Source organism: Lissotriton helveticus, chromosome 10 (genome assembly GCF_964261635.1).
Source record: "Lissotriton helveticus chromosome 10, aLisHel1.1, whole genome shotgun sequence".
NCBI lineage: Eukaryota > Metazoa > Chordata > Amphibia > Caudata > Salamandridae > Lissotriton > Lissotriton helveticus.
The window spans coordinates 1,112,524,546-1,112,551,457 of NC_136071.1; the positions used below are offsets into that span (position 1 = coordinate 1,112,524,546).

Sequence of the window (26,912 nt, forward strand, 5' to 3'; positions counted from 1 at the left end):
GACATACCATCCAGCCTGGAGATTTCGTCCTAATTCGGAACTTCCAGCGGGAGAAGAGTCTGGAACCCCGCTGGACGGGCCCCTGGCAAGTCTTGATCACCACCCGAACAGCTCTTCGAGTGGAGGGGAAGCGAAATTGGCTGCATGCACATCATTGCAAGAAAATCTCTCCGACCCTGACGTCGACCGAAGATGTGACCACCCAAGAAGAGCTCCTGAACAAAGACCGACCATCCCTGAGCTGCTACCCTGAAACAGAGACACTCGAATTGGCGAAATTCCCTGATCCCACTGTGCCATCCAGAGAAGGGTATAACCTGCGACGAAAGAAGGGAGCTTCGGCTAAGCAGACCACTGACTAAGTTACAATTCTCAGACCGGTGGCCTAACACTACTAAGGCTGCCAGGAGAGAAGCCCAACGAAGTTTGTGGTTCTGCCCACTACCGAGCACCTTGAAGATGATGGAAGCGCCCGATACGAAGATGATGGAAGCAACCGGACATCCGAAGACCCACTACAGAAACCCAAAAACTGACAGGTTGCACAGCTCAAAGACTATTGCTCTTCTTATCGCTCTTCTCTTTTGCCTCCTCCTCATGACTACCCTCTGGATCGTGGAAGAGAACGCACCGGCCTACCACCATGAAAGAACATTACCTGGCCTCTCTTTCACCTCAAATCCAAGAAAGGCGTAAGGAGTTCTGGAACAACTCCTTCGTACAGTTGCTGCACCAACACAACCTTGCTGCCAATGCCACAAATTGCTGGATCTGTGGGTTGATACCACATGCCACCGGACATTCCATCCCCTTCATCCCTTCACCTTTCTCTGTTCATGGCTCCTGCCTTGCTTGGCTGATCCTCTTGCAAGAGAGCTACAGAGACAATGTCACTTCCAGCGAAACTATGTCACACTTTTATCATGGAGTCTGGCTGAACAAAACCGGAAGAACTGCTGCTCCCTTTTGCCCTCTATCCTCCAATGCCTCTGTTCACATGGACATCCCCGCCAAAGAAATGGTGGAGATGCAAATATTCAACAATCCAGCCAGACCCTCCTTCTCCTACCTCTGGAAACGAACAGCTGCCACCCTGACTGTGGCCCTATCTGTTGTCAATGTCTCGGGCCTTGTATGCATCACAGGCCATGGGACACAAATGGTGGGCCACAGCACTTGCCGCATCACCAGAACTTTGGACTCAACCGACCAACCCTCTTTTGTCACCTCTCCAAACATGTATTTCGTCTGTGGTACAAAAGCCTACACCTGGGTCCCAAAGGGCTGGGGAGGTACCTGCTACATTGCCTTCATCCTTCCTCCAACCTATGTGGCTCCGGCAAACCATCACCGACAGAGACGAGCAAAGGACATTGAGCAGGCCGACTCCACTGGAGCACAATTCTTGGATGCAATGAAAGGACTTGTTCCACTTTGGGGTCCGATGGCGAACAGTCGTGCCATTCGACATTTATCCCAGGCAGTCGAGACAACGATGAACATTACAGCTGGTATCCTCACAAACAATACAGCCGAGCTTCAGGCGGTCCGTCTGGTGGCTCTTCAAAACCGCCTTGTTCTAGATGTGGTTCTGGCGGACCGTGGAGGAGCATGTCGTATCATCGGGTCCAGCTGTTGTATCTACATACCAGACAATTCACCCTCAGTCTACAAGGCCATTGAACACCTCCACAGACTCTCCTCAGAAGTTCATCAGGAACAAGAAGGATGGTCGCTTGGGAGTTGGTTCTGGAGTGCTGTAAAGGACTGGGGATGGAGGTTGTTCATGATCGTACTGATACCAATCGTCGTAATATGTGGACTCTGCCTGGGTATTCAATGCTTGCCACCTCTGTGTTCACTATTTGCTAACTGTATTTGCCCTAAGACTCCGAACTTCGAAGCTGAACGCATGAAAGCTTTGTATGATATCGAAATACGTAATATAATGGGGATAGACATAAATTGACAAGCTGGCTAGATATGTTGAAAAGGGAGGACTGTTAAAATCTAGATTGTGGCATAAACATTATCGGCGCCATCTTGTCCTTTTCAGATCTATATGTGCGCGTAAGCAGCAGCCGTTTCGATTGCCATGGCCTCTCTGCCCACTACTGATAGCCAGCGCGTCTCTCCCCCTCCCTCTCCGGCCTCGCAAGTATCCCCCGCGCTCTGATAGCCCCCCAATCTCTCCTGCCTGGGCCATAAACGCACCTCCAGCGCGACGCTGCCTCAGAGCCACATCCCGTGCGGAACCCTCACACCCCTTTCATCTCTCTCACGCGAGCGGGCCTTTTGATAAACTCTCCCTCCTCGTCCATTGTCTGAACCGTTCCCAGGCCACCACCTAGCCTTGCAGCTGCAATTTATTGCCCCTACAGTAGGAACTCACCCCACATCAAAGGAGCGGGGGTTAATCAATACCCTCACACCTCCAGATCCGACCGATCGCCCACTTTCCCGTTCCCAGCGGAATGTCCAGCTGCGCGATAACCACCACATGCTGAGATCGGGGTGGGAACTCTACTGTAGATGTGTGTGGGAACGGGCCTGGACCGGGGATTCCGAGGATGTCTTTTCTGGCCTTCAAAGAAACATTACGGATGCAATGTATGTAATAAAGCCATAAACCTGTGTATAAGAGGCCAGGCCTCAGAGATGCGGTTAGAGCACCTCGAGAAGATACCCTGTTGTCTGATTTGACGTGTTCTGCTCCGTCGGAATAAACTCCTGTTTCTAGCCTTCCAGTCTCCAGCGCCTGCCTCTTTGTTTGATAATCTTGAGTTGAGTTAGAGGCGGCTACGCCGGGCAATCTTAAAAGAAAAGGGCTATCGATCACGTCCCCAGAAGCTTGTCTCCTTTCTGGTGAAGAATTGGCTTGGTAGTTTGGTCTGCCCTGTTCCCATGATGCACTGGGCCAGGGACAGACTAATTTGCATATAGCCAGGTTCTGAGCTGGGATGGGGCAGTGAGCTAAATAACGGTGATGGATCAAGCCCTGATCTTTGGACTGGGTAAGAGTGGTCTGCTTAATTCAGACACTCTGTTCATCACCACCCCCTTTTCTGAATCGTTTTTGGCCACTATAGGTGTGGCAGGGTATACTCAGACATGAGTCCCTTGCTCACTGCTCCATCAGGATTCAAGCAAGCCGGGCCGACGACGGCTGTAATGCCAGAAACCGGTCCCCGGAAGCTTGTCTCCTTTCTGGTGAAGAATTGGCTTGGTAATTTGGTCTGCCCTGTTCCCATGATGCACTGGGCCAGGGACAGACTAATTTGCATATAGCCAGGTTCTGAGCTGGGATGGGGCAGTGAGCTAAATAACGGTGATGGATCAAGCCCTGATCTTTGGACTGGGTAAGAGTGGTCTGCTTAATTCAGACACTCTGTTCCTCACCACCCCCTTTTCTGAATCGTTTTTGGCCACTATAGGTGTGGCAGGGTATACTCAGACATGAGTCCCTTGCTCACTGCTCCATCAGGATTCAAGCAAGCCGGGCCGACGACGGCTGTAATGCCAGAAACCGGTCCCCGGAAGCTTGTCTCCTTTCTGGTGAAGAATTGGCTTGGTAGTTTGGTCTGCCCTGTTCCCATGATGCACTGGGCCAGGGACAGACTAATTTGCATATAGCCAGGTTCTGAGCTGGGATGGGGCAGTGAGCTAAATAACGGTGATGGATCAAGCCCTGATCTTTGGACTGGGTAAGAGTGGTCTGCTTAATTCAGACACTCTGTTCATCACCACCCCCTTTTCTGAATCGTTTTTGGCCACTATAGGTGTGGCAGGGTATACTCAGACATGAGTCCCTTGCTCACTGCTCCATCAGGATTCAAGCAAGCCGGGCCGACGACGGCTGTAATGCCAGAAACCGGTCCCCGGAAGCTTGTCTCCTTTCTGGTGAAGAATTGGCTTGGTAGTTTGGTCTGCCCTGTTCCCATGATGCACTGGGCCAGGGACAGACTAATTTGCATATAGCCAGGTTCTGAGCTGGGATGGGGCAGTGAGCTAAATAACGGTGATGGATCAAGCCCTGATCTTTGGACTGGGTAAGAGTGGTCTGCTTAATTCAGACACTCTGTTCATCACCACCCCCTTTTCTGAATCGTTTTTGGCCACTATAGGTGTGGCAGGGTATACTCAGACATGAGTCCCTTGCTCACTGCTCCATCAGGATTCAAACAAGCCGGGCCGACGACGGCTGTAATGCCAGAAACCGGTCCCCGGAAGCTTGTCTCCTTTCTGGTGAAGAATTGGCTTGGTAGTTTGGTCTGCCCTGTTCCCATGATGCACTGGGCCAGGGACAGACTAATTTGCATATAGCCAGGTTCTGAGCTGGGATGGGGCAGTGAGCTAAATAACGGTGATGGATCAAGCCCTGATCTTTGGACTGGGTAAGAGTGGTCTGCTTAATTCAGACACTCTGTTCATCACCACCCCCTTTTCTGAATCGTTTTTGGCCATTATAGGTGTGGCAGGGTATACTCAGACATGAGTCCCTTGCTCACTGCTCCATCAGGATTCAAGCAAGCCGGGCCGACGACGCTGTAATGCCAGAAACCGGTCCCCGGAAGCTTGTCTCCTTTCTGGTGAAGAATTGGCTTGGTAGTTTGGTCTGCCCTGTTCCCATGATGCACTGGGCCAGGGACAGACTAATTTGCATATAGCCAGGTTCTGAGCTGGGATGGGGCAGTGAGCTAAATAACGGTGATGGATCAAGCCCTGATCTTTGGACTGGGTAAGAGTGGTCTGCTTAATTCAGACACTCTGTTCATCACCACCCCCTTTTCTGAATCGTTTTTGGCCACTATAGGTGTGGCAGGGTATACTCAGACATGAGTCCCTTGCTCACTGCTCCATCAGGATTCAAGCAAGCCGGGCCGACGACGGCTGTAATGCCAGAAACCGGTCCCCGGAAGCTTGTCTCCTTTCTGGTGAAGAATTGGCTTGGTAGTTTGGTCTGCCCTGTTCCCATGATGCACTGGGCCAGGGACAGACTAATTTGCATATAGCCAGGTTCTGAGCTGGGATGGGGCAGTGAGCTAAATAACGGTGATGGATTAAGCCCTGATCTTTGGACTGGGTAAGAGTGGTCTGCTTAATTCAGACACTCTGTTCATCACCACCCCCTTTTCTGAATCGTTATCGATCACGTCTGCCTCTCTTTTTACAGATCTTTCGGCTAGGTCGGCCAGGGGTCTACGGTAAAGGTTAAAAAACAGGGGACTCAATATAGATCCCTGTGGCGCTCCGTGTGGGGCTTTGAAGATGTCGGAGCAGGCCAAGGAGGATGTTATTTGGAATGTCCGTTCCGCCAAAAAAGATCGAATCCATTCGAGCGCTTTCCCACGGACACCGTTTCTGTATAACGCCTTGATGAGTGTTTCATGGGATATGGTGTCAAAGGCCACGCTCAGATCTAAAAGCACGAGCGCGACCGTTTGACCATTATCAAGGAGATTCCGGATGTGTTCCGTAACTCCAAGGAGGGTGGTTTCTGTCCAGAAGCCAGCCCGAAAACCCGATTGCGATGGGTGCAAAAGCGAGTTGTCTTCAGCAAAGGTGGATAAGACCGAGTGGACATGTCTCTCCAAACATTTGGAGAAGGCAGGGAGCAGAGATATGGGTCTATAGTTTGCTGGAGTTTCAGGATTTGCTGTAGGCTTTTTTAACAATGGCGTTATCATGGCGTGTTTCCAGAGGGCCGGAACTGTTGAAAGTTCTAACGAGGAATTAAGCGTATCTACGATGATTTCCAGGGAGCGATTGTCCAGTTGTTTAATTACTTTAATCGGGATCGGGTCCCTGGGGGAGCCAGATTTGATGCTCTTAAAAATGGTCTTCAGTATGTTTACCGTGATGGGAGGCCAAGATTCCAAGGTGTTTTCGCTGGGGGAAGCATGTTCCGAGTCAGCAGAAGGGGATGGTTCATTGTTGTTGGTTTTAATGTCCCTGATGATTTTCTCGATTTTTTCGGTAAAGAAACATGCTAGGTCTTGGCATTGTTGAGTGTTCAGAGGGGGAGCCGTGGCTGTGGTTTGTGCACCCGCGAGTTCTTTGACCTTATTAAATAGAGTTTTCGGCTTATTAGTTGCTTCCATGATGGTGTTAGAAACAAACAAGGCTCGCGTTTTCGCGCAGGCAGTGTGGGAATAAATTTCTGGCTTTGTGGTAGGTCTTTTTTGCGTCAGGGGCGTAATCTTTACGCCATTGACGCTCAAGTGCCTTACATTTCGATTTTTCAATTTTCAAAAGGTCATTAAACCATGGGGCAGGGTGGCGGTGTCTATTTCCTTTGATATGAGGGGAGGGTAAACAGTAGTCAGCGGCATCACTGAGCCATTTTTGAGTAGCTACTGCTAAGCTGTCCATGTTGTGACCATTTCTAGGAGGGTTTTCATGGAGTGCTGAGTTAAGTTTTGCCATGTCCAGTAACTTCCAGTTTTTCCTGGACGTAGCTAGGAAATCAGATTGCATAGTGGTGGTAGGTGGGAGATTGATGCTGAATTTTACTAAATAATGGTCAGACCAGCAAATGGGAGTGGTGTTATGCCATTTTAGCTCGTTGATATTAGAAATAATGGGGTTGAGCAGATGGCCCGCTTTGTGTGTAGGTCCAGAATTGACTAAGGTCAAATTAAGGGCCGTCAAATCATCGAACAAATTAGAGCAGAAGGGGATAGAAGGGTCGTCAAGATGTAAGTTGAGATCACCAATAAGTGAGAAATTTTTAGAGGCAATATAGTATGGAGTATGGAGTGATATGATTGGCTAGATTTGATGCCCATCACGTGCATTCCTAGAGTACAGGGCCCTGGTCGGGCAGTATTCGAGAATTCTCTCATTAAGGTATTTAGGCCCTGTATTGTGGGAAGCTCGGTGTGCGATTGTTAAGGCTTTTTGCAACACTCTCCCATGGACTGGTGACCAATGCAGTTGTTCCACAGAGAAACATTTAGACAGTTTGAATAGGATGCAGATTGCTATGTTCTGCACCACCTGTAGACTGTGTAAAAGATAATCTGGAATTCCTAGGTAGAGGGTGTTGGCGTAGTTCAATCTGGACAGAATCAATACTGTAACCACTGTTATCTGCACATCCAATGGAAGAAAATCCAGGAATTTCTTTAGCATTTTTAGAATCCAAAAAAGGATTTCACCACTACTGCTATTTGGGCTTTGAAAGAGAGCTGTACATTGAGCAGCATTCCCAGGTTCCTTGTCCAAGTCAAGACCTGGCTATTCGAGCAGCAGCCTTGAGACCCTCACGGGTGAGTATCGTGCTCTATAAAGCCATTGATTGATTGATTGATTGATTGTTGCTTCTGTAGGGTGCAGTGGCGGAATACCACTGTTTGACCAAGCGCCAAGTCAGCTTGGAAGAGGGTCGGGGCCAAACAGATGTAATTTCGTCTTGTATAGGTTACATTGTAAGGGGATAGTTCTAAACCAGTCCATCACTGCTTCCACACAGGCTGTGAACGTTTGCTTAGCAGTGACTGAATCGCCCTCATAACACATCAGCAGCTGCATATCGTCTGCACACAAGACAATTTTAATGCCATATGACTCCACTATTGGGATTTGGTGAGCCCTGTGGCACTCCGCATTTTTAATGATTTTACCTTTGAATAGAAGGGCTTCTCCACGTCACTTGATCTCTCAATTTTAGGAAACAGTCCAGTCTTTTCAGAGCCATTCCACCCATCCCAGTAGTCTTCAGCCTTTGGAGAAACATATCATGCGAAACAGTATCAAACGCCACCGATAGATCCAGCAGAATTAAAGCAATGTCATGGCCAAGATCGAGACTCGACTCGATGGATTCTGTTATTTCCCGTAATGCTGTTTCAGTGCTATGCCGCGCCCAGAAGCTAGATTCAACTGGCACTAATGACAGGGCCGGACTGAGAACCAAAACCGGCCCTGGCAAAGTGCTCAGCCGGCCCCCTGGAGGTGCGACCGAGCTCTTTGTCGGGGCCGGTTTTCGGCCGACTTTGTTACAGGGCCGATTTTGCAGCTATGCTGCAAAAATGGCCCTGTAACAAAAACGGCCCCCAGGGCCAAAAACCGGCCCCCACCCTTGCGGCGCACCGGGGGATTGCCCGGTGCCCGCAACGGCCAGTCCGGGCCTGACTAATGAAGTAAACCCTTTGCCCAGAGAGTGTGAGCATGTGAAAAAATGACAAAATTATGACGTAAAATATCACAAACCATACTGTATTATGTTGCATAATGCGTCTTTTCTTGACGTATAATTTAATCTCCCCTGTCGCATAATTTGGTCCTTCTCTGCCACATAATTTCAGTGGCCCAGCCTATAAGAAATGGTAAAAGCGCAGTAAATCATCAAGCTGGTGTGTATTATTCACCATTTAAACTTGAGAACATACCATACTGAGGAAAAGCTTAAGAATAAAGACCCGACCAGATCAGACAGGAGTGCCCAGTGCCCCCATACTTTAGGGTCCTAGAGATGCCGACAGTGGGCATGCCCAGCAGTATACGGTTTCTGGCAGAAAGTGGTGAGCATGTGGATGGCTACAGGAATATAATATACTAGAATATTTATGTTATTGTACTGTAAAAAAAAAGGAATACGGGTCAAGGAAATCGTAAAATCACATTACTGGTATGAATGCAACAAAAACAAACCTTGATAATATACTTTGATAGAGAAATAAAGTAATGTATGGCAGGAATACTATAGACTACCATCCTGAGACCGTATTTATTGGTATGATATTACAGAATTGCTTTGTGGATTTTTTGCTCCTTTTGTGAAAATCCTTGTAATAACTTAATTATAGAATAACGTATATTGGGAGATCCACATTCTCCTGAACTATTGAAATTATATTCTAAAGGGATTAGAGCATTTCAGGCTGGCTGCATCAAGAAAGAACTGAAATTAGTAATAAACACATTTGACGTATTCATGCATTTCTCCTGCAGAATATGCAGCTTTCTAGCCCTGTAATGAACTGGTGTTACTGTCACTAACCTCGGTGATGCTTGTTTTTTCGATTTTAAAAGGATGAACATCTTAGTCTCTCCTGCTGTAAATCGAAAATCTCTTTTCATTTAAACAGTGAGGACACCCACCTATCCTTGGGAGTCTCCTCATCAGGGTACACAGAGGGACTGAGCCAAGACCAGCGGCAGATCCTCCACTAAGGCGGAGGACCGTCACCCCAATGCATTTCGAGCAGTGGATAAAAGAAAATTAAAATTATAATAACACTAGGCTATCATCATTCGGGGGCAGATTTCCAAGCCCCATACGCCACATTTGCGCCGCCGTTGTGTCACTTTTGTGATGCAGCGGCGGCGCAAAGCCAGCGCCATGCTATGGGGTATTTACAACGTGACGCATCTAGGGAGATGCGTCACATTGTAAAGCCCTGCGCCACATGTGGGCGCTCCGGCACAGGGGGGGGGGCGCGTTCCGGCGCAGGAACGCCTCCTAAAAGTGGCTCAGTGAAATCGACAAGATTTCACTCAGTCACTTTTATGGCCATGCTGCGTCAAAACCCTGCGCCTGCTTGAAGCAGGCGTAAGGATTGACGCAGCATGTTAGGCATAAGGGCACCCCGAGCCTTGCTGGAGATGCGTCGCGCTTGCGACGCAACTCCAGCAATGCGTCACCTTTACGGCATCAGATGCGTCACGAATCTGTCTATTCTTGCCCTATGGTGGGCCGCATTGTAAATGCAGCGCTTCCATGGTGGCGCAAGAGGTGTCTGCCGTGACGCAAAATAACGGGCGCATCCCTGCTAATATGCAGGGATGCGCCAGTTATTGTAAATCTGCTCCTTTATTTTTCCGGTTTACGGGACGAGGTGGGGCTTGGCTGTCTCACAGGCAGCAAGGGGAGCAGTGGTGGGCACTTAAGTGGCCATGACTGCTTGGCCGGCTGTCTTGGCCCAGCCAAACAGTCATGCGCACTTTGCATGTTCCCCACACGGCTGTAATGCACAGCCTGGTGAGGAACATGCACAGGCTCCCACTGCCTGTTTTATAGCTGAACCACAGAGCTCAGACCAATCACAGCGCTGCATTACAGCGTTGTGAATGGCTGGGGGAGCCTGTGTGTGCTACAGAAGAGGACGACGCGAGATGAGGCTGCGGTCAGGGAGAAAGCTAAGTCATTCTTTAAATTTATTTTCCTATGCCAGCCCCCACCATCCCCGCCACCCCCGTGATACTTGGTGGCAGACGCCACTGCCACAGCCACAACATCATCTTAAACTGAACCTTCAGAAAACATGTTTTTTTCTGACCTCCCCACCCCAAATAGACATGCTGATCTAAGTCTAGCCTATTCAGTGCTCAATTTGTAAAACAATACGTTCCAAGGCTTTCGTTAGGAGCCCACTGCAGCTTGCACCATGGATCGCCCCTGCCAGAATCATTCCGTTTTATTCAAATTGCTCTATTTACTTCCATATTTATAAGGGTTTTTATGGTTATTAATAGTAGCTCTATTAATAGTAGCTCTATAAGGGAATATTTCTCCCTTTTTTCTTTTAATCTAGCGTTACAATTCCTATTTCCTATATATTACAGAAGTTATTTAATCCCTGTATATAGGTACTGTTATTCCATTGTTAATATTTTGAATGATGTTGTTTAAGTACCTAGTTCGGTGCAATTTTTTGAGTGGTCAATCTCCTATTATAAAATTCAATCAAATATTTTGAGCACAAGAACAAGTAAGGGAACTTTAAGAGATTGAATTGCTTTCGAGCAAGCCCTACCATTCAAGGTTAGCCCTAAAATGCCACGCCCTCTATCAAACTTATAGCTGACATCCATAGGTTATATCATTTGCAGGCCCAGGATCCACAACATCATGGGTAGCAAATGTACTAAGCAAAGTTAACTCAAAAACTTACTTCATCTTCTTTGCTTTTTCATCCGCCGCGTTGAGTTTCCTCAGCCTCATCCTTTCCCGCGGCGTCATTTTCTGCACCTCGGACCACTCCCGCAGGGTTTGGAGATGCAGCTTTTTTTTTCTGGAGTAAATACATGAATAATGCAGAGATTGTACTGTTTGTTCAGTTTTGTGACTTTTGCCATTGTGATGACGATATGTCAACCAATAAATAATTCAAAATAGCTACAGAAAAAAATCTTTTGCATTGTAAGAGCAAATCTGACAGAGCCTAGACGTCATGGTACTTCATTCTTGTATAATTTATTAGTCTCATAATGAAGAAATAGATCTGTTTGTCAAACCACCTACTACGTTTCAAGCTTAGAAAGAAAGTAAAAGTGTTGGCTGAATAGAATTTTTTTTTTAAAACATAGTGACCCCCTAATTACTCTATTGCTGACTCCCACTCCAACGCTCTCTCATTGGTCCAATATGCTACTTGCCCTTCTTCCTTTACTAAGTAATGTACACAGTCCCTTGCCATTATTTCAGAAAGTAATCCCAAAATGGCTGACAATTCATCACTGATTTGATATCCATCAGTTCACCCACAAGCCACTGCGAGTCATTTCATTTCAAATAACTTTATTCGATTAAAAAAAAAAAGAATCATAAAAGTATACTATTAAAATGACAAGTATCATACATTCAATCACAAATGGTATTTCACAGATCATATTCAAAATTCCAGAATTCACGAACAATAAACACTGAAGAACTATACATTAATAGGGTAGATCATTGAATAGTACTAGTTATAATCTTTCACGTTGACCTCCCATGGTCACTGAAAAAAGTTTTAAAGTGCAGTGCATATTCCATCAATCCCTAACCAGTTTGGTCTTGACCTCTTTCCATGTCTTTGGAGTGATTTCTTTGACCAACACCAGTGCAATTACCCCAACATTGCATGTGGTATGTGGGTAACAAAGGGACAGGAAGCGTGTGGGATACCATATACACTTATTTCTGTATTTTCACTGCTTGTTCCTATTGTCCTAGCACCAATGAATTCCCACAAAAACCTCATCTGTACGGACAACTGCAACCGCACCAAGGCTGATTTCTTGTTTGAAATGTTAGCCCTTCTGTTGTCTGCCAAATTGATTGTGGCCCAGATTCTGTGAGCTCGATTAAAACATATAAATGTACATGTGAGGATTTACAACACGCAAGAACATACATTTACGGTATGCTTCAATTCGCGGTCGTTCCTACTGGTATGCCTGGAAAGCATCCTCTGTTAATCGTTTTAGCCCCGGTCCTATACTACCTAACTAGTTTTCAGCGCCAAGAAGCAACTTGGTGATTGTGCACTTTAGAAATTAAATAAATACAGGAAAGTGTGGCTCTGTACACAGAGCCTTTGGACATGCACAGTTTCAGATGCCAAAGCTTGTTAACAAATTGATAGTTTGGACTGAGCCTGTGGAAGTTGAATTTTATTATCATTCTCTTTTCTTCAGCCATGTAATTGGACTCTATCGAATATTACATTTTAAAAGGTCATAATAAATGATTGATGTAAATACTTTTTTCAATCTGTAGATTCTGTCCAGATATATATCTTGTCAATAATGCAGCAGAATGACAATTTATTCTAAATAATACCACGATTGAATTGCATAAACCCTATTTTGAATCCATATTACTGCTGCAACAGAATTAATGTATTGTTGTGCAATCAGAGAGCGGCCATTTTTTCTGTTAATTGAGCAGTTTGGGCCTGGTGGCAAAGAACACTTTTCAACAATGCAAATGTCCAAATAAAGGTCAAGTATTAGCCTCACAAATTTAAACTCTGCCCTGGATTCCGTTGTCTAATGAGGCCTGAAATGTCACAGGAATGCTGCCCATTTGCTCCACAGGAAGGGTGAAGGCAGGGCAGTGAAATGGCATGGTGGAAGTTTTAATCATTGCAGTTTTCAGTGCTAAAATATCCTTCCATGTTCATGACCATGAGTTCTTTAGATCTGTCGGTTTGTGATGTCACAATTAGCCTGTAACAACCTGCTCCATTTGAGTTCTGAAGTCATAAGTATCTGGTAATAACTGATTACAGTGAGGTATGCATCGCACTGCTCTCTGCCAGAGCTGGAATACCATTGTAAAAAAAAGTCTGATGAGTTACATCTAAACATTTTGGTCTCGATTCATAAATCTATTGGCGCACTTTACTAACATTTAGGTGCACAAATAGAAGCATTTATGTATGCAAACTCTACCTTGGTATTAAAAATAGACTTTTATCCATGTAAATGAATTTACACACAAATGCAATTAAACCACTGTGGCATTTAGGTTTTGCCTGCACAGCACTTGAGCTGTGTTTGAGAAATCTATTGTATTTAATATAATCTTAAAAGGGGCAACATCCCGCTCCCTTGCTTGGCTTGTTCCTTACTTTTCCTCCATTTCTATTGGCTATAGCATAGTTTCCTGCATTTACCAATGCTTCTTTCTCTCCTGCTTCTCTTATCAGTTTCCCATCGCAAAAGTACTGTTTCCTTCCACTGTTGGGCCACTTTTTTTTAAAGCACACTTTTGGTAACACCCTTTACTTTTCCTAGCTGCAATCATTTGTATCGTATTTTATTTAAACTTTTTGGGCATGCATTTCAAGCGTGCCTGTGAACCCACCGCCAGACTTGAACCCAGCTCCCCAGATCCAAGGTCGGCAGTTCTGGCCGTTACACCACATCCCCTGTCTTGCTCCTATGCTCTACTTTTTATTTAATCAGTAGCACTCCGAACGAGTGCATGTTTTTGCAGCCCGTTCTCCCCCCCATTGTGACCCTCTAATGTTGCTGACATCGGACTCCAGCCGCCATCCCTCCCCTGGCCATTACTTTCACCGCCAACCCCGCCTTGTCATTGCTAGTTTATTTTGCAAGCTTGCTGCTACAGAGGGCCGCACTATAATACCAATAGCACAGTTTGAAGAATTGCACTTGCTCTGATCATCATGCGTTGACACGGGGGAAAGAACAGATTAAATCATTGCTATTATTTGCTATCAATTACAACAAAAAATATTAGGACACATAGGCAAAACCTAATGCATTTACCAATGCTTGTTTTATGTGCGAGTAAATCTCCCCAGGCATTCCAGGTGGCAGATTCACAAAACCTTTGCTTATACTTTCCTCCATAAAAGGGTTGGAGATGTACTCCTGTTAAAGGCAGAAGCAAATACATTTCTTGCGAAAAAAGGAGGCAGTTCCCCCAAAATTGATGAGGGCATAGAGGGAAGATATTTTCGGATTAAGAAAAAACAGAAAAGGTTTTTGAAGTACAAATGCATTCTATATATTTGTGATTGGAATGAAATGAAATGAGGTATTTATAAAGCGCTAACTGCCACTCCGAAAGGAGCATCCTGGCGCGGGATTGGAGGTGATTGCGTAAATATTATGCATGTGAGTATCCCAGGGAAATAATACTGCGTATATTAAGTGCACATCATTCCTGAAATGTTCGTGCAAAGTCAGAGTACACAAGTGAATGCCAGAAGTGCAGTCACAAAATCCAATGTGGGCATTGGTGTATGCCTGCATAATATTTACATTTTGGTTATAAAAAATGTCTGGATATGCACTTACGAGACTTAGTAAAATACACAACTTGAATCCAAACTGAACTGGTCTGGCATAAGTTGTGCATAAGGCTGAAGAGTGGCAAGTATCAAGAGAGTAGCCAGAAAATTACAAACACCCAACTTTGATCCATCTCTCTGACGCCATCAAGTGAGTGAAGCGAGCAAACTCTACCCACTCTAGATTTGGTCCATTTATCCTGCCTTCCGTCCATCTATCTCTCCATCCTTTAAACCTTTCATGCATCTATCCATCTTTTCATGTTTCCACCCATCCTTTCTGCATTCCTTTCATCCTTACAGTCTTGCATCCAGCCTTCCAACCTTCCACTCACAGGTCCAACCATTCATCCATACTTTTCTCATCCATCCATCAATTCTCCGTCCATTTATCAATCCACTAATCTATCCTTTCACCCTTCCATTCAGCCGTCCAGTCATCCATCCACCCATTCATCCAGCCTTTCATCATTACAGCCACTTTCTTTCACCCACCAATGCAAATCTTGTTTTAACACTCCATCCATCAGTCCTTTTACCTTTGCATCCATCCTTTCATCCACAGTTTCTTACTCATTTTCATATGTGATTCCTTTCGCTCTCCCTTCCACCCATTTCTCCCTTCCTTTCCTTCCCTCGCTTTTTCTCCTAACTCCTTTGCTGTTGTTAACCCCTGATATCCGTTATTGTTTTTCTTTACTTGTGATTTTTTAAGAGCTTTTGTCTGCAGTGCTTCGGACAGGACAGTTTCATAAATAACTATAATTGTCCTCACCACCCCCGCTTAAGCTGTGAAAGCAGGGGGTTCACAATGCCACTAGCAAGTATGGGTAACCTAAATCGTGTAATGAGCACTCAGCATAGGTTGTGCTATCAGGGCCGGACAGGCATTTCCACGAGGAGCCATTTTTTTTTTATTTCACAAATTTTTATTGGGAGTTTGCAGCAGAAACAACAAAGGCACATGCGTAAATAATAAGTGATAATAAAAAAACAAAGGGGTTGACCATGATGCAATTAAAAAACAAAGTTGCAAATATCATAAAGTAGTACATAATAAAGAAAACTGAAACACAGATGCATCGATTCTGGTGTCACATGGAACCATAACCAGTCATTAGGTACAAGTCATAGTCACAACAATGCTTGGAAGTGTCATAATAAACAACTCGTACAGTATCCACACGGAATTGGTTAGTGCTTGTGTACAAGTGACAAACGCCGCAGCGGGGGCTAACAGGCAGGTGCAGCAGCGGGAGGGTAAACTCTGATTCAAGTATAAGATTACGGGCGAGGATTCAGCCCCCAAAACTAGTGGTGCGGCAGGGGGATTCAAGGTGGCTTGCGGACGGTGAAGTAATTGTCAAGTGAGGACCACATTTTCCTATGAGGGGGGCGCCAAGGAGTGTTCAGGAGGGAGATGTTGTCAGCGCCCCTTAAGTTGGTGATCCAGTTAAGCCAGTGTTTAAAGGATGCTTTGCGGGTGTCCTTCCAGTTGTTTAGGTAATTTTAACAGCTGCCGTGAATAGGAGGTCATGTAAGGCCTTGTCATCTTCCGAAAGGGAGTTCGTTTTAGTAAACCCTAGGACTAGGGTGGAGAATTCCCGTATGGGGGAGACGGAAAAAACTTCAGTGATAAACGCAAAGATTTTATCCCAGAAGGTTGAAACACAAGCACATTTTAGAATTAGATGTTTGAGATCCCCCGTTCCCTCATTACAATTCCAGCATGTATCGTCCTCTCTGATGTTATGCAAGAAGAGGCGTGCTGGGATCCAAAAAGCTTTGTGGAGTAGCCAAAACTTAGTTTGGGAGAGAGTAGGGCTAATTTTGTGTCGAGTGGCTGATTCCCACGTTTTGGCCCATTCCATATCTGAGATTGGTGTCGAGGAGAACGCTTCCCATAACTTTCGTAAATCTTTGGTAAGGTTGGATTGTTGCGGGCTCAGTAGCTTGTAGAGTCTAGAGACATGATGGCCTAATCTATTGAGGGTAGCCAGAAAGCCTAGCAGGGAGGGTGTATGATTGGTGAGTTTTGCCTTGGAGATTGCCACTTTGACATTCAAGAAGTTATAAAATTCAATTGCCCCTAAGCCATATCTATTCTGCAACTCCGCAAAAGAGAGTGGCCCGGACTCGTTAAAGAGCTGGTGTGGGAAGAATATACCTTTAGCAACCCAAGCATCGTTGCGCAGGGGTTTCCCCTTGTACATTAGGATATGATTATGCCAAAGGGATTACCATTTCGACCATTTAAACTGGCTAGATACAAGTTTATCAATGCTTAGGAGGGCTATTTTAGTATTCTTAAAAATTGAACTGGAGCAGCTGGCTGTACTCAGCATGGCGGTGAGGAAAGAAGTTGGGTCGAGGTCCTTAAAAAGGACTCTTTCTACCTGGAGCCAAACAGGGGTGTAACCCGGCTGGGGTGTCAGCCAGTGTGAGCCTTGCTTGGCCATAAAGGCAGTCTGGTATAGTCTGAAGTTCGCTAGAATGACCCCACCCAGAGTTTTGTCAAGGTGTAGTTTTTTTAGGCTAATTCTAGCCCTTTTCCCCTTCCACAGGAAGGTAGAGATTAGTGTATCTAATTTGTGGTGGAAGTCACTGGGGAGTGTAAGAGGGAGCATGGATATGAGGTAGTTAACCAGGGGGGAAATCATCATTTTAACGGTTTCAACCCTTCCCCACCAGGATATAAATTGAGGGGACCACCCATCAAGGAGTCGCTTGATTTTATCAAAGGTGATGGATTGATTGTGATGTAGTGTCTCGATAAGGGATCCGCCAAGTTCGATTCCCAGATATTTAATAAAACCTGTTTGCCAAGCAAGAGCCATTTTTTGAAAGCTCAGAGCTGCTGCTGGTGCCTCTGTCAATTTCTCCAGATTAAGGTTAATTGCAACAGGCACAAGAAGGGCGTCATCATAAAGAGAGAAAGAAGAAGAAAGTGAAGGAGACAACGAGGACAGAGAGAGAAAGCAGAGAAGGAGAGGCAGAGATTGGATTGGTCGAAAGAGACGAAGAGTGAGAGAGGGAAGGAAGGGAGTGGGCAGTGGCGGGCAGTAAGTACAACTTTGAGGGGGCGGTGGGCCCAGACACACAGACATGCACACTCACTTACTCACATGCATTCACATGAAGACATGAGCACACACATCCATTCACAACACTCACTCACAAATACACATACGTTCATATATACACACAAGCATCAAACAGTTACACAACACTTACCTGCTGCAGCTCTCTGGAACGGAACTCTCGGAGGTGCCAGGAGGGTTGTGACTGTTGCTTCCCCTTATTGGCTGACCTTAGGTCAGCCAACAAGGGGAGGCAGCAGTCTCTAACTCGTCAAAGAGTAGGATGGGGTCAAAGAGACTGCTGACCCCACCCCACTCTGTGACAATGTGTCAGTGATAGTCACACGGCCCTGGGTGCTTCAGGGTTTAAACCTGAAGCTCCCAAGTACGAGGCTATCACTGATGCTTCCCTCATCACAAGAGGCAGGGCTTCGAGGACCTTTGCCAAGCTTAGGAGGTCATGTCCACAGTAGCTGTGACATCATCATCCCAGCACAGTTCAGCTCTGGCTGCCAGAAATCTGCCCTAGTAGTGCATGTCTAGATTCTAGCTGCCTGATCTGAAAATAAAGAGTGTTTATAAGGCTGATCTTTGCTCAGCCTGACAGACACTCACTCTTTATGTCCAAAACGTGCAGGGGCTCGGCCCCTTGGCCTTTAACACCTTCACCATGGCGCGAATTCCTCTGCGGTGCGGGGGGTTAGGTGGGTGTGGCGCTGCGGTGCTCATGGCGGCTTCCGGCCGTCATAAATCACGGTGGGCGTGTGCTCATGACGGGTGGGAGCCGTCCGAACCCCGCCCACTAATTAATTCTTCTGCACAGGCAGGAAATTAACACCGCGTGTAAGGAGCGGCAACGTTCGGACGGCTCCCAGCTGTCATGAGCACACGCCTACCGTGACATGAGCACCGAAGAGGTTAAGGACAGGCCGTTGCTGGGAGTGGGACTGGTTGAAAGTTTTTGCCATGCTACCTTTGATTCCCAGCAGCCCTTTCCTGTGTACGACACTAGGGCCTTGTGTACACACAGTTTTAGCAGTGGCAATAGCACTGTTTCAGTAAATCAGAGGGTTTGCGCATACTAAAACCCTTTTAAAATGTACAAAGTCCATTTAATGATTTGGAAATGGTTTTGCAAATTGTTAAATGTGTTTAAGAAACCATTCTGAATCCATTTATGGAAGGGGCATGTTTAGGGCGCCCATTCCAAATACTGATTCTCTATGGTATGGATTCATTTTTTTTCACCGAAATCCAGTAGCAAAACTCCAATATTTTACCACTATCTCAAAGGAGATGGTAACCCATTCACAAATGGTAAGGGGTGCACAAGATACACCTTCTGATTTGTGAATGTTTAAAAAGCATTTTTAGGCATAGGCAGTGGTTTACTAGACCACTGCTTACTTATAAAACATGTTTGTATAACATTTCATTTTTCTTTATAAATGCACCCCATTTTCGATTTAGGAAAATGGGCTGCATTTAAAAAATAATTTGCTTTATTGAAAAGCAATCACAGACATGGTGGTCTGGTGACACTAGCAGGTCATCATGCTATGATTTTAGCCAATCATAGAGGGTTGCAATGTACGGCCTACCTCATTAATATTTAGGTAGAACGAGTTGCGACTCACAATGATTCTGTATTTTGTGAACCGAACTATTATCACGTAAGTTCGTTCACAAAATACAAATATATTCAGTAAAAGTAGGTGTGCAAATTGCAACCACAATTACCAAATTCATTTTCAGTACGTGTACACTAATGTTTGTAGTGTATGCTTCATGTACGAGTTAAACGTTTATGTATGCAAGTTAGACAAATGTTATTAAGATACACATGTAAGTAAAAACATAATGCTTTCTACCAGTCATAACTTGTTCCCATTACTTTTTTCCCCATTACTTCTGTGACTGTGTTTTTAATAACAATGTGTCTGGTTCACACTCCTTTCATGTGAAATGTGTCAGTTTAGTCATTGGCCAATTCGGAAAGATTTGTGGCCCTGTTTAATTAAAGCTTTGTTGAAGTTCATCAGAGAAGAGCAGGTCTCCACCTGCATGTTACCACATATTGAAGATGGACCTTTTTATATGGACTATTAGGTGGTGGTGGGCGTAACTGGCGTAATTCTTTTTAGCATAAGTACTATGACTTATTGCAAATTTACTTGTCGGTATGTGTTATTACACGAGAAGCGTAAACCAGCATTTAGAGCTATTTTCTTAGTGCAAAATGCACTCTTGAGTCCTAAGGGTTGCCCGAGGATGCATTTTGTGCTACGAAAACAGCACTAAATGCTACAGGGGTGAGCCACTCTCTTTCTCTTAGTTTGTTGTTCCTGAGCTTCTACAGTAGGAGTTTTGCCCCAGTTTACTCTCATTTATTCAAGCTGGCGTAATTGTGTAATTTCGGTAATTTCACATCCCAAGAGTAATGCATAATTACTGAAATTACTCTGATTACTCCTGCATAATCAACATTTAGCCCAGGCCTACTGTTAGCCCCTGACAGAATGTGCGAATCCTATTAAGGTTTCCAGCTTCTTTCCTCTATCTGGTCACAGAACTCCTTGGTGACTAGTGATATTCGTATACCACAATGCATCTTTAGGTAAGAGTGCAATACGAGGTCAATAAATACATGAATCCCATATTGTATTTGGTTGCAATAAAGAGTCTATGGGATCCAATAATATCCTCAATCGAATAACAACAAAGAAGGTACAGTTTTGTTCCATTACTCGTCAAACATTCCAGCGAAGAGTGACGTAGCCTGATTCTCAAAACTATTTTTTTTTAATCAGGGAGTTGTAAAAACAATAAATGTTCTCACACCAGACAAGTCAGGGAGATTTCAAAACACAATAATTCTCTTTTACTGATAAAATTATATAATGCACAAAAATGAATGTGTGGAAAGCAGGTTTCAGCAAATAGGTGTACATTTTTTTTATAAAAAATGCATCATTTGTGCGTTACTAAGCGGCTTGATTTGTTTTCATGCTATTAAAATCTTTGTTGCCATAACACTTCAGAATACAAAATGTGCAGCAATAGTGCTTTCCTAACTGTTGATATATTTTGACATTTTTGGTCAGTTAATTTATAGGTATTTAAATTTTGTTTTGTTTTGTGTTTTAAAAAAATGACTTCCTACAGTCTTTGCTTTCAGGCTCACCCTGCCGCAGCAGGATTGTCATAGTTTACTTTACAAAATCCAAATACGAGCAAGAGAAGTAAGCACCAATCGCCATGATAAAAGAACATTCAGCAAGTTGTCAGAAGCTATAGCCAGACACTTGACCTCTGCCTTTGCATCACAGCAAATGTGACAAGATAAAAACGAAGTTTAAAGGCACCTTTACTGCTGATTTATCTTCTAAAGTCCAGCATGGTTATTTTTGGGGGGCTGCAGCACCCATAGAATCCCTACTTCAAGAGCCTAAGCGTTTTTTGTATTAAATATTAATTGTTACTCTATAGTGTTGATTTTAATTAATAAGCACAACATACTTTTTTCTATTTATTCATTCATTTCATTCAATTTAATAGCTGTTTGTGAATCTAGTCAAATTCACAAGCAACAAACTTTTTGTGGACAGACTGGGGAGCCATACACAAATTATAGGAGCGCGTACACCTTGTTTGGTGCCAACTGCAAACCGAGTCCCACTCCCTTGTCTCCCTTCTTCCCCCTTCCCTCGCAGATTGAGGCAGAGTTGAACGGAAGCGGAAGCGCTTGGATGTGGTCTCGCACCTCGCGCGAGAGGAGGAGTGGCGGGACCCGGTGCCATGAGTGGGGGCGGTGTTCGGTTTTCAGCAGCCGTGCCGAAACAAGCCTCCAAGGCAAATAGGACCAGGTCCAGGTCTGATCTATGACAGTGCCAAGGACCAAGGAGCCCACACTCGCACCCACATCAGCCTGCGCTGTATTCCCCTCACGCTATGTCACAGCCTCTTGCTGCCAGAACAGAACCATAGCCGTAACAAAATAGCCTACAAAAGGACAAAGACAATGAGTGCTATGTGTCTGTTTTTTTTTCTACCCTCCGGAACTAGCTTGAGTTGCTAATTTGACCAGTGACCAGGAATTTTGGGAAATAGTGTGTGGCTTGGCACTAGGCCTCGGTCTCCTTTGACAGTGGCGTGGAAGAGGCCGGCGTTAGGCCACTGTGGCGTGCACCATGTCTAGGGGACCGACACGCCTCGCATCTGAATAAGTTTTGGCTTTTGCATACTCCATTTTCAGATAAGCAATAACAACAACAACTATTAACTTCTTGTCCTGCCTGTACTGGATACCTGGGGTGCTCATGTCCTCTGAAACGTGAACTGTGCCTAAGGTACGTCCAGGTAGGCGGCACTAGTCTAACAAAGGATACAGCTCAGAATGTTTCTCCCTACCGGAGCAAATTCTCTGATCGAGGTCAAGGTCCAGGGTGTGCAGGGGTCCAACCTGTGATATTTGCCGGTGTGCTAGTGCCTCCTCTTACGAATTAAAGCTCTGTTGGAGTGAGGAGGTGGCACTGACCTATAACAACAACTGTTGCTGCTACACTATCCTATTGTGGCTGTTGCGCCCTTGTGGAAGGCCCTGTAAGGCCAGTGTCAATTGTGGCTAGCTGTAATGTGTGGCCTGTTTTTCAATGATCCCTGTGGTGCTACCACTAAGATTTTAAGTAGTTGGCGTGGCAGTAGTGTTAGCATCTGTTGCACTAGAGTAAAGCTAAGGGGTAGCGGAGACAGTCTGGTTAGGACTAGGAGTGTTTGCAAGCCACTCGAACACTCTGTCTGCCCACCTATTACAACATTTGGTCAAATACTCCAAACATTCCTGTGTCCGTAAACCTTCCTTGATTACATACTAGCTGTTTCCTCACCTTTTCCAAAATACATGTGGTCTGGACGCCTACAAGGGACATAACAAGTGTAAAAAAGATAGAAGACCACTTAGAAAGCCCAGGAAATCACAGCATCTTCTAAAGAGGGGGATTTTGATATTCCACAAGTTCATTTAGTTGTAACACCAATGATGGATCTGGTGGGAGTGCTTCTTTTCATCCAATTAAAACTGCCAACAATACCCTACACCAGCCCTCCCAGTCCCACATTATGGGTTATTTGAAACGGGTGGACAAAGCTCAGTGTGAAGATGTTTTGTGATTACCTATATCAGCCCCAGCAGTTCTTTGTCTATCAGCTGTAGCAGCATGCAATGGCATGCTACTTTAGGATGCCAACCTAGGTGATTGTTTAACACAGCCCAATTAAGGTGATACATGATTAACAATGGCTGCTCCAATCAAGGGGGGGGGGGGGGGGGGGCGGGGCCGCATGCAATGAAAGCTTAGGCTCAAATTCATGCGGATCCCAAGTACTGTGTCTCATTCCCCTCTAATGCATCTTCAGGTTTAACAGCGATACCCGTTCAACAAAGCTGCCTATCTAAGGCAGTTGGTGCAGCACAAATTAGATTAAAACAGCATAGCTGTTTGAGTGACTGTGAAGATTCCATCGTATGTCTGATCAATAATCAATTAAACCAAAGGTTACCCAAGTCCATCATGAAATTAAAGGATTGTGACAATTCTGTCATATATCTGGATTATAGCCAATCAAATCAAAGACTACTCAAATCACCAAAGTCCTCCAACAAACTAAACAAGTGTGTCAAGTCTGCCTTATGCCTGGACAATGACCAACCAAATGTATGCCTATCTAAATCACCCAAGTCCATTAAGAGCTTTCAGAAATAAACTTGGATTCCAGTCTAAGTGACAACAATAGCCCTGCCATACGCATGGATAATAGCCTAGAAAATCAAAAGGTGCCTTGGAAGCAGATAGTAGCTCCAAGGTCAATAAATAACATCTATTAAGATCAAAACCCGAGTTTAGGCGAGTCTATCGATCAACTATTAAAAGCCAAAAATGGTATTGATCATTTTAGTCCTGTTCTTATGGAGAGCTCTTAATTTTCTGATTTACAACCAACATTAACACCTCAAAAGATTAATCTTATGGAGTTAAGCCAAGGCCCCATGACAGTTCTCCAAACTGATAACTCATTAAACTCTACTGATCTTTCATTTTTTGAAAAGTATGATAACCTAATTCCGTGGATGCAAGATCGCCCAAATATCAAACTGCAGCAGATGATGGCGAAATTTGCTGAGGACAATGGATGCTATAACAACAGCGCTAAACCTCCACTCTAACAAATTAGATATTGAGGTGGAGCTACTAAATACAGTAGCCTTGTACGTTGCCAAATTACACGGTCTAACTAATTTAGTGGTAAGAGCTCAATCAGATGTTAAAAACCAACTAATAAAGTGCACATGTTCACATATTTTGGATAATGTTTCTGAACTTCCAGCTATAGTAGGATCCCATGTTGATGAAGTAATTGGCTTTCCAACCAAATGCAGGCCCAAAAGTCCCACTCCATCTGGGCTAAAGTGTGGGGAGTATTAATGGAAGTCTGAAGACTAGAAAAGTATGTGTATATCTTTATTCGGTAAGATTGCTCACCATAAAAGAGTACAATTTACACAATAAAACAGAAACTATCAGCAATAAAACCATGGTTAAAAGCCTACACATTATACAGTACAATTATGATTATTATAGCCCCCAGTCAAACATTTTCATCAATTCATTGTTTCCCAATGGTTAGTACCTTCAATTACATCCAGTCTATTCATTTGATAACATGGAGTGTGACTTCAATCGCCTTGAACGCGTCAGCCACGCACTGCTCAGATATTTAGCCACCCCACATACCATGGCAGAGGATGTTGGATCCGTAGAAAGCACTCGTAAGGCCAATCTATGGCACCTCAACCCCAACCCCCTGCATACTGGTTTCAGCCAAACCTTCCGTGCAACTTTGTAAGCGGGGCAGGCAAAAAGTAGATGGGCCACAGACTCCTTAGGAGCCGCGCACCCAGGACAGGGTCGCGATGGGCCACCAAAATTAGACCAACCCGCGGTGAACTCATGCACCGGGAGGGTCCCGTACCTTAATTTTAAATAAAGGGCTCTGTGTAGCGGCTTGGATATGAGGTCAAGGAAGGGTTCCAACTTTCTAGCCCACTTAAACTCCAGAAACCGTTCAGTGAGTAAACCCCCAGCCCCACTACGTGTTGCCTCAACCTGCACCCAATCCCAGTATAACTTCTTAATCACTGGTTTGGGGGGCGGCATTTGGGATTCCCATACATCGCTCAAACCCACTTGGATCACCAGGTGCCTCACGTTACTCAGCCACCCAATCTTATTACCAGTATCGAGCAGTATTAGTTCGTCCAACCCTGCAGCGTATTTAGCAAGCTCCTTGGTCCTTCTCAGCCGAACCCAGAAGAGTAGTGGGCGCAGCCGCACTAGATCTTTTAGGGCTCGTCTGCCCAAATCTAGCCGCAGAGGGATCAACGGGGTTGAAACGGGGAGAGCCACTACATCCCTCAAAAACTTATTTTCCGCTAGAGTTAGCTCTGAAACATTTTCGAACCCCAATAACTCTGAGCCATATGAGGCCGTCGGGAGTATCTGGCCCTCATAAATAGCCATAACTGGTGTTACTGGTTTACTAGTTGACTCCCGATGCTCCCTCAAGGTCACCCCTGTTACTCTTTTGTGGCCAAGTAACATTTTGGCCAAGTGGTCCTTCCAATTCATCCGACTGTTTATCCGGACCCCTAAATAGTCGAATGAATCAACCATCTCCAGAGGAGCCCCATTGAGCGTAAAGTTGTTTTAAAATCTTTTAGAGGGTGAAAGAGCCATCAGCTTAGTTTTCGAGGTATTGATAGTTAGACCTCTGTCTATACAAAAGGTGCTAAATCAATGCAAGAGCTTTTGCAGTCCCACCGGGGATTTAGAGATCAGTATGGTGTCATCCGCGAAGAGTAGAGTGGGGACTCTTTCCCCCGCCAGGGATGGTGCATCCGTCTCTTCCCCTCTCAGATGGTCCACCACTCCATTCACAAACAAGGAGAAGAGGGTCGGAGCCATAACACATCCCTGGCGGACTCCCCTCCTCACGGGCACCCTATCTGTCAGCTGTCCTTGGGAACCCCATCTGATCCTCGCATAATTCCCCTCGTGGAGCCTTGCAATTAGACTCAAGAGTGAACCGGGGAAGCCCATCCTCTCTAGTATCTCCCACAGTTTTTCCCGAGGGACCAGGTCAAAAGCCGTCTTGAGATCTATGAAGGCCATATAAAGGCTGCCCTTTTTGATGGTAACTGTCTTCCAATAGATAACAAAAAAACGAAAGACCTGGTCCATCGTACCCACCTTTCGGCGGAATCCTGCTTGGAGGTGGGAGAGGATGTGTTTCTCTTCCATCCATTCGCCAACCCTTGAGATAATGACCCTGCCAACCACTTTCTGGATTACATCTATCAAACTGATAGGTCTGTAATTGGCAGGATCCTCTCTAGCCCCCTTCTTATACACAGTTACCACCTCTGCCCCCTTCCAAGAGTCTGGTACAGGGTGCCCCCTGGCAATCAAATTCATTAAAGTGGCAATTAGATTGGCCCACGCCATAGGTTCCTCAATCAAAAGGTCCCCTGGGATCCCATCCGGACCGGCCGCCTTCTTCGGGGTCAAGTGTCTAATGGCCACCACTACTTCCGAGGCCGAGAATGGGTACTCGGCCTCCCCTATAGATTCCCCGCCCCCACCGCTATCTACGTGGGACAAATGGTAACTTCACTTCCGCCATATAAGGCCGAGAAATGGTCAAACCATTGCTGGCTTGTTATATGGGCGGCTAAGGGCTGAGTACTCCGCTGTCTAGCTCTATTGATAAGGTCCCAGAATAGCATAGAATTCCTCGTGCTCACTGCATCTTTTAGGTCCTGCCAATGTTGTTCCTCTCACTCTCGTTTGGACAGAGCCAATACTCTTAAGTAATCCTTCCTAGCCGCTCTAACTAGTGATGGATCTTTTTTAAGTAGGGCAGCTGTCAGGTCTTTCCTTTTTCCCTTGCACTGAACCGAGTACCAAGGGTTGCTAGAAATGGGAGGTATATTGTTTACTCTGTGGCTTTTCCCTTTAGACAGAAAATGGTGGCTCACTTGCTCTATTGTGGATTTGTAGGCTGTGTCAAGGGCGATGGAAGGCTCCACAGCACTTCCATTTCCCTGGTCCCACGCCTCCAAATTCAAATGCAAATCCACCACAAGAGATTTTATACTCCCCAGTTGATCCTCCTTCAGTTGGGCCTTGTCCCATTTCAGCCTACGGTTACTGTTATATGGGATAATCTCTTTAGTTAGCTT

The 26,912-nt window shown here is 45.2% G+C and overlaps 1 protein-coding gene across 1 annotated transcript in view; it reads right to left on the reverse strand.

Moving 5' to 3' along the window:
- NEK11 (NIMA related kinase 11) overlaps positions 1-26,912 on the reverse strand; it is a 968,483-nt gene that overhangs the window by 384,212 nt on the left and 557,359 nt on the right. Inside the window, exon 9 of the mRNA XM_078663876.1 lies at positions 10,899-11,018. Within this exon, the coding sequence (XP_078520002.1) occupies positions 10,899-11,018 (120 nt within the window). The remainder of the gene's footprint in view (positions 1-10,898; positions 11,019-26,912) is intronic.